At 59.0% G+C, this 7,883-nt stretch overlaps 1 protein-coding gene across 1 annotated transcript in view; it reads right to left on the bottom strand.

The window, feature by feature from the left end:
* The window catches only part of USP20 (ubiquitin specific peptidase 20), a 42,702-nt gene continuing 34,819 nt past the window's right edge, over positions 1-7,883 (bottom strand). Inside the window, exons 14-23 of the mRNA XM_008578883.1 lie at positions 7,590-7,623; positions 7,379-7,424; positions 6,456-6,636; positions 6,239-6,365; positions 5,743-5,912; positions 5,576-5,657; positions 4,448-4,556; positions 3,407-3,509; positions 2,089-2,160; positions 1-1,606 (exon numbers count right to left, since the gene is read on the bottom strand). Of these exons, the coding sequence (XP_008577105.1) occupies positions 1,446-1,606; positions 2,089-2,160; positions 3,407-3,509; positions 4,448-4,556; positions 5,576-5,657; positions 5,743-5,912; positions 6,239-6,365; positions 6,456-6,636; positions 7,379-7,424; positions 7,590-7,623 (1,085 nt within the window). The 3' untranslated portion in view covers positions 1-1,445. The remainder of the gene's footprint in view (positions 1,607-2,088; positions 2,161-3,406; positions 3,510-4,447; positions 4,557-5,575; positions 5,658-5,742; positions 5,913-6,238; positions 6,366-6,455; positions 6,637-7,378; positions 7,425-7,589; positions 7,624-7,883) is intronic.

Raw genomic sequence — 7,883 nt, 5'->3', positions numbered from 1 at the left:
GGCCGCAGGGAGTGCATCTGTGTTTATTATGACATTCTGCACAGAAACTAGACCGCGCAGACATGGGGTGAAACCAGCAGTGCAATGTGGGGCTGCCTGCAAAGGACCGAGGCCAACAGCAAGCAGCTCCAGCAGCGGCTGCTGCTTCACTCCACGTGCTGCCTGCCTTGGCGGGGAGGGACAGGAGCCAGGTCAAACGAGATCCCAGAAGTGAGGCCTCAGCCTCTGCTGCAACTGCCTGCTGGAACTTCTACCACTGTCCCCTTTGAGGAGACTGAGGCAACAGCAGCTGCAGGGACCCAGGACACCTTCCCCTGCCCCCAGCTCCTTTGATCTGGATGAAGCACCTCGACCTAGCTCTTTCATCCAGACCCAGCCTCGATGTGCTCAGCAGCTCCCAGCACCCCAGCTGTGGCCTTGCTCCGAGACACTTCCAGGGACCCACTCGTAAGAGCTGTCCCCAGTGTGCACCTCCCTGGGGCGGGGGCTTTACACAGCTCAAGTGTGGAGAGAAAGGGAAAGTATGTTCCCTCTAGTACGGGCCCCCAGGGAAGCTGCTCTAGCAGCAAATGACAGCCATGTGAGGTATTTCTGTTCCATCACCCGGGGCCCTGGTGGGGGCTCGACAGATATTCCACGAGGACGAACGCTCGGCTGCAAGTTACAGCCAATCCACAGCGGGCTCAGTGGACGGGGCAAGGGGGCCAGCCACCCCTAGAAACACCCCCCACTGACAAACCCAAACCCCCTCGGAAGTCCAGAGTCTTCAGGCCACAGTCAGGAAGTGCGGGGTGAAGCAGGGCCATCAGAAAGGACAAGCAGGGGCACCTCACGGCCCGAGCGGTCAGCCACTCCACTGGCCACCTCTGACCACATCCCTCAGCATGTCTCTGGGGTGCAGGGCCACCTGCACAGTGGCAAATGCCTGTACAGCAGCAGTTGTTCCTGACCTCTGGCCCAGGCCACAGCCTCTGATGAGGGGTGGCACCAGGCTCCAAGGACAGACGCTGGGCCCGAGCTAGCAGGAGGGCAGACGTGGGGGACACAACAATGAGAGTGACTGATGTGGGCACTACCAGGACAAAGACCCAAATTCATGTCAGAGTCTTGGTCACTGAAAAAGCCGAAGTGAATGTATTTCCTAGCTGCAGCGTTACTCACTGTGACCGAACCCACTGTCCTGCCTCTTTACACATCTGGGTGTCCCCAGCGGCGGCCTCTCTTCTGGGCACAAGCACAGCCTCTGCAGGGAGGAGGGGCAGACGCTGGCCCTGTGGGAACACCCAGGCACTCAGCAAGATGGGACCACCGACAGGCTTCTTCCTGGCAGCCTCGTGGAAGGTGTGCTCAGGGACACGCTCTTCGGACACTCAGAGGGACACAAGAGGGTCTCTGGAGAGGGAGGAGGGGACCCAGCCAGGTGACTCACAGACTGGCCCCCCATGTCACACAGCCCGGGTCTCAGCTTCGATTTTCTGCTCCCCATGCAGGTTCTCCATGTCCTGGAGCTGGGCCACGCTCTGTCGGATGGCGATCTCGGGGCCGCCTCCATACAGGTTGTTCAGGTAGATCCAGGTCTCTTCAGAAATCTGCCCATAGTCAGCTCCTGCAGGGCACAAGAGGCACACCTGGGCCAGGGGCTGTGACTGTGAGGAGAAGAGGGGTCCACCCTGAGCAGTGGGGGCTCCAGAGAGCCAGGCCCCCAAGGGCAGGAACAGCAAGCACCGGCTTCTATGCAAAGCCGTCAGACGGAAATCTAAGGATTTTCCAGAGAAATGTCATTCTGCTGAGGGCCCCAGAGAACACAATTCTGGCTGCTGTCCCTTGTTTCCCAGGGGACAGGGTTGATGTAAGGGGCACGACAAGGCCATCAGAAGGTGGAAGAGGTGGGTAGTGTGAGAGGTAGGAGGTAGGGGGCCTGGAGGACCCACACAGAGGCCAGCCGTTGGGCCTTGACTCGACCAACTCTAAGACAGGGGCAAGGGGGCTCCAAGAAGGACCAGGAGTGGGCAGCAGCCTACAGCCAGGAGAGGCAGCAGGGAGCCTGGCCTGGCCCAGGGGCCAGGGCCAGAGCCGGGTGAGACTCACCCTGCTTCAGCTGGACGTGGCCACTTCCTTTGACCTGTGCGATCCTGCTGTTGTCAATGGGCCCGGGGGGCTCTGGAATGGATGCAGCTCAGGCTCAGTGCCTGTGGGCTTCTCCCACCCTCCAGACAGCAGAGCCACCTCAAGTAAGACTCAACACCCGCAGTCCTGCAGAGGCTGCCCTGGGCCTCAGGGTCAGCGTGAAGTCATTAACGGGTGAGGCCCTTGGAGCACCAAAAGCCCCCCGTGTCAGTCCCACAGTGAGGAGGGGCTCACGGCACCCTTAGATGGGCGGAGGTAATCTCTAGGATGCACTCGACAGCTTCTGGCTCCAGAACGGTGGTGGCAGGAGCCGGTGGCGGGTGGGCAATGCCCTGATCTCCACCCACAGCTGCTGCTCACTGAGCCCCTCCCCACGTGTCATCTTGTCTTGTTTAATCCCCAGGAAGCATGTGAGACGAGAACTTTACGGAGATGGAAACCGAGGCTTGGAACAGGTTAAGTAACCTGCCCAGGGCAGATCTGGCAGAGGCAAAACCAGAGTCGCACCAGGGCTAGGAAGCCAGAGCCGTGTTCTCAACCACAGCCTCCCCTGACTGCCTTGGCCTACACTAGGGACACCGCTGGATGACCCCAGCACCCTCCCTGACCTGCAGGGACTGGATGGCAGCGAGGGCCCTTCCCTTCCCAAGCAGTAGTGGTGCTTGCACTCCAAATGAAGGGCACATGTCCAGTGCACGGAACCCACTGGCTCTGCTCACCCTGCCAGGCCCCCAAGTGCCAGTCTGGGAGCCCAAGTGTGAGGCTTGAGGATGGCCACATCCAGGCCAAAGCCCGGCTATGCTGCTCTTTGCTGGGGACTGGGGGGACTCTGGGAGATCCCTAGAGATGGGGCCTATTCCCGCCTCTGTAAAGCCAAGGGGTCAGATGACACAGTGTCCAGGTCCTTTCCTGAGAGGCCACACCCATCTATCAACTACAATCTATCATTTAGGGCAAAGGACACCTCTGAGTAAAGGGCCTTGCAGGAGGAAGCACAGCCTGCCCTGGGCACCAGCAGGAAGTGGAGTGGGCAGGGCAGAGCAATGGCTTCCTGTCACTCCCCGCAGGGGGGAGGCCGGGCTCTGGAGAGCAGACAGCTTGGGACTGCAAGAGCACTGTGTCCTCTGCTCACTGCAGAGAGGTGGCGCCGAAGACCTGCCGCAGGCACAGACCCTGGGCACCCTGCGAGGATCCAGGGGCCACTGCGCAGCACACTCATCTGTCAGCAGCCGCTGCTGTGGGCGGGCCAAGTGCCAGGCACCAGGGCTGCTTGACTTACCATTGTCCTTCCCCTTGACGAAGGCCTCCCACTCACGGAACCACTGCATGCTGATGCAGTAGATGACACCTGGCGACTCCTCAGCCTGGAACGCCTTGTTCAGCTGTGCAGGTGGGGCGAGGGCAGGTCAGCCTCGCACCTCCCATCAGCACAAACGCCCCTGCCCGGTCCTCACCCCCGACCCCTACAAACATACTAGACACTCACAGTAGAAAACTGAGAACACCCAGACAACGTCAAAGAAATGAAGAATCCCACACTCAGAGACGACCGCCGGCAGCGCTCTGGTGAATCTCTTTTCAGTAACTGTCTTCTAGCCCAGCTGACATCACACGGTAGGTGCTACTTTCCCCACTTAGCAGGACATGGCTATTTGCTCACATTTTGAACTATTCTGACAGCATCTTTTTTCAATGACCACAAAGTACAGGAGTTCCTTAGTGTCTCTTGCCTGGCCCTCCACTGCTGAATGTCAGGTGGTCCCTGCGTCCCCCCAGTATAAGCAGTGCTGCAGGGAGGGAGTGTGATTGGGAGCCTTGCCCTCATGTGGCTCCTGCTGCAGAAGGCCCTTTTCTAAACAGGACTGCCCAGTGGGTCCTGCTCTGCAGCTTGCTTATCTCTTCCCGCTTATCTTGGCACCTTCCCACTCAGTTTGTGGAGCCCAGCAATTCTCAGCCCAGGGGGCAATGCCTGAAGGTGATTTGGGTTGTCACTGGCATCTAGTGGGTAGAGGCCAGGGATGCTGATAAACATCCAACAATGTGCAGGACAGCCCCCACAATAAAGAATTACTCAGCCCAAAACAGCAGAGCCAAGGTTGAGAAGACACATCTACCCTACTCTTTTAATAGGTGCTCAATGGTACACCAAGGAGAGGAGCCTGAATTTACTAAACCCAACCCCTCCTGCCAGGAAAAGTCCTCTGACCATGCTGGCCTCCCACAGAACACTGCTGAAGAAGAGCGTTCTTCCTGATGGCACTCGGCTCTTTTGTCCCAGGTCCCCATGTGTCCAGAGCCACCACCCTCCCCACCAGTGCACCTTAATGAAGGTGTCGATCTCAATCCTCCTGCGCTTAGCCAGTGCCTCGATCTCCACCTGGCAGATGGAGCACACGTACAGATGGTTCACGGCGGGGCCGCCCCCAAACCTGCACCCAGAGCAGAAGGGAGAGAAACACCAGCCCTGAGGGGCGGGCCCCAGGGAAGAGAGGTAGCAGCCACGAGATGGAGCACACGTACAGATGGTTCACGGCGGGGCCGCCCCCAAACCTGCACCCAGAGCAGCAGGGAGAGAAACACCAGCCCTGAGGGGCGGGCCCCAGGGAAGAGAGGTAGCAGCCACGCCCCAGCCCTGCCCGTGGGGTGCCCCCTCAGCACCCTGTTGCATGGCTTGTGTCGCCATCTGTTGTCCTCACCAGACTGTAGGTGCCACAGAGCTGGCAAGGGCTCCTGCATGTGCACAGGACCCTACAGAGCACCTGCTCATGGAAGAAGGACAGATTGGTGCTCTCACTTCCTGTCCCTGCTATGGGGCAGGAGCTGTGCTGGCCAAGAGCTTCCCCAGACAGACCCTGAGGACAACGTTATGGGGAGGCTGCAGATAGCACAGTATGTGTTCCAAGCCTGGGGAACCCTAACAGGATGTGGGGACACATCTCCCTGTGCATTTCTGACCTACCTCTGGCAGCTGGGCCGGGAGATCTGTTCCTGTCTTGCTACTGGACACAGCAGAGCCAGGCCAGTGATGCCAGGGCAGTGACCCCTTATGGGTCCCTCCTTCCCAAACTGTCTGAACATGCCGGTGGCTGTGGCAGAGCCTACCCACCTAGCCACAGAGTGACCCAGACCTGGGAGAGCCACCTGCTCTTGGTGTTGACAGACTTGACCCTGGAGGCCCCCAGGCCACAGCAGCTTCCACCATCATGCTAGCCCAAGCCCACAGTGCCCAGGACTTCCCATTTTTGCTCAAGCCCGTTTCTGTCCTTTGTGACTAGAAGGATCTAACTGTATTCCCACAAATGCCATGTGTCTTTACCAATGAGACAACCAAAGGCAGGGCTGCCTAGCTGGAGGACAGCAGGGGTCCTGCGGCATCCTCCTCCCACTTCCTTCTTGCCCACCGAGCCCCGGCCAGCATAGAGGCAGGCTGGCCTCCAGGACACCTTACCTGTTGTAGAGGTGCTCCCAGACGTTCTGGGGTAGGATGACCACCAGGTCGTCGATGTAGTGGTACTTATTGGGCGGGATGCCTGCGGAGAAAGGCACAGGGAGGGAGTGCCAGGGCCTGCCCACCTGCACCTACCCCGCACTCCTGCCACGGCGAGGGTGCCTCACCTCCATGGGAGCAGAGGAAGGTGTGGTTGGTGATGGGCCCTGGCTCTGCGAAGGTGTTGAACTTGTTGAGCCACTCGCGGGACACGTAGAACCGCAGCAGGCTAGGCTCCCGCATGGCGGCCAGGGACACCACCTGCTGCCGCTCCCGCACGGCCTCCTCGCTGCTCTTCCTTGGGCAGGTAGGGCAAGCAGATGTGCCATGTCCGGGGCATGTGCAGAGCCTCCCCCCACCGTGGTGTGACCGGGGCCAGCCAGACTGCCGGTGCCTTTCCTGAACCCCTCGGTGACCCCCTGCATCTCAGCAGCCACACCACACCCCCCATGGGGACTGCTGCAGCATCTCCAGCCTGACTTCCTGGTTTCCCCACAGCAGCCAGAGGGCTTTGTTAAAAATCCAAATCCTCACTCCCCTGGCTTAAAACCCTTCCGGCAGCAGGTCACAGGGCAAGGGTCAGGCGACACTCCCTGTTGTCCAGCCGGACCCCACGACACCTACCTGTAGAAGAGCACATAGGCCTCGGCGTTCTGCACCACGGTCTCATGGACCTCAGTGACGTACTGGTCGTCAAACTCATACCACTGCCCATTGATCACATTCTGGCAGTAGGCAACGTAGTGGCCACCTGTGGGGGCACAGCAGGCAGGTTACAGGAACCTGGAAGAGGGGATGGTGGGGGGAGGCGGCGCCCATCAGGGTGGTTGGCCAGACTCACTGCCTGCCGTGCCATGGTGGCAGATGACCGAGAGCAGGTCGTAGGTGGTGATCTGGGACGTGCACTCCTTGGCAAGGAAGGGGCGCAGGTCAAGTCCCTCGAGGGGGAAGGAGACATGGCTGCTGATCTTGAAGGAGTACATCACCTCATGCCGAAAGCGCTTCAGGTGAATGCACAGGATCTGAGGGGGAGCAGGAGGCACCAGTCACTCCAGGTTCATGTAGGCAGGAACAACAAGAAACCTCACAGCTGAGGCCTTGCAAGGAGGCCTAGACCAGCTGATGGGGTCATGCCCACCAACTCCACCTGAACAATCAAAGAATTCCACATGGAAGCCAGACCAGGCCCACCATAAGGCACATGGATCACTTACAGGCTCTGCCACTGAGGGAGACTGGCCTGCGAGCTGGGTTGGTCTGTACGGGAAGCAGACGCTGTCACCAGCCCATCAACTTCAATGTCCAAAGAACTCTGACAACCAGTCTGTGGGCACTGACTTTAGAAGGCTTCTCCTCAAGGTCCCCAAACCCGCGCAGGACCACCCCAGGAGCCCGTGTCTTGGGTCACTCTCTTGCTCCAGCCACACGGCCTCCGCTGGTTCAGCCAAACCCATCCCTGCTTTAGAGTTTGCCCTCTGTTCCTTCCCCACTCCCCCCACTTACTTCCCGCCAGCCCTGGCCGGGAGGAGTCCCCTCCTGCCACTCTGATCTCCACAGGGGCCACAGCAGTCTCACTCAAGGTGGCACTCTCAGTGGCTCCCGTGCCTGCTTCCCACTGGGCACTCACAAAACATGCCGAGAGAGTTACAAACTGAAAACTGCACCCTGTGCCCTTCCCAGGATGCCTCTCAGCCAAAGCAACAGAATCTCCACGGGGCCTCAGTGCAGAGTCGGGGAGTAGCCTGCCAAGGCTGCTCCACTCACCTCAGGCAGCCGCAGGACCTTACAGTACTTCACGCCGTTGCGCAGCCTGGGGACGAAGCACGAGCCAGTGATGTCAGTGTCCAGCGGAGGGGTGGACCCAGGCAAGCAGCCCTCCCACCTGGCCACTTCTGGGGTCAGGGCCTCTGGGGGAGGCCAGGGAAAATAGGGGGAAATGGACACTTAGGAGGGACCCCAGGATGCACACACTTACTTCTTACACCGCTCACAGCTGTACATGTTGTCACCTAGAGCAGCAAAACAAAGGGCCAGGGGTTAGCAGTGACAGAAAACAGGGACAGAAAAAGTGAATATAATGATTCATGCATAAGAAATAAAACCCGGCAGGTCCTGAAGGGAGGGAAGACCCTGGATGGACCCCAAAGACAGGATCATAAAAAGGAAAAGGGATATATTTGATCCTAGAAACACTTAAACTCCTCTAAGGACACCATCAAAAACAAAATTAAAAGGCAAAATGGGAGGGAGATGCAACATTAAAGACAGA

The sequence above is a fragment of the Galeopterus variegatus genome, unplaced genomic scaffold (assembly GCF_000696425.1).
Source record: "Galeopterus variegatus unplaced genomic scaffold, G_variegatus-3.0.2 Scaffold1777, whole genome shotgun sequence".
Lineage (NCBI taxonomy): Eukaryota > Metazoa > Chordata > Mammalia > Dermoptera > Cynocephalidae > Galeopterus > Galeopterus variegatus.
This window is presented reverse-complemented; position numbering and strand designations above follow the sequence as displayed.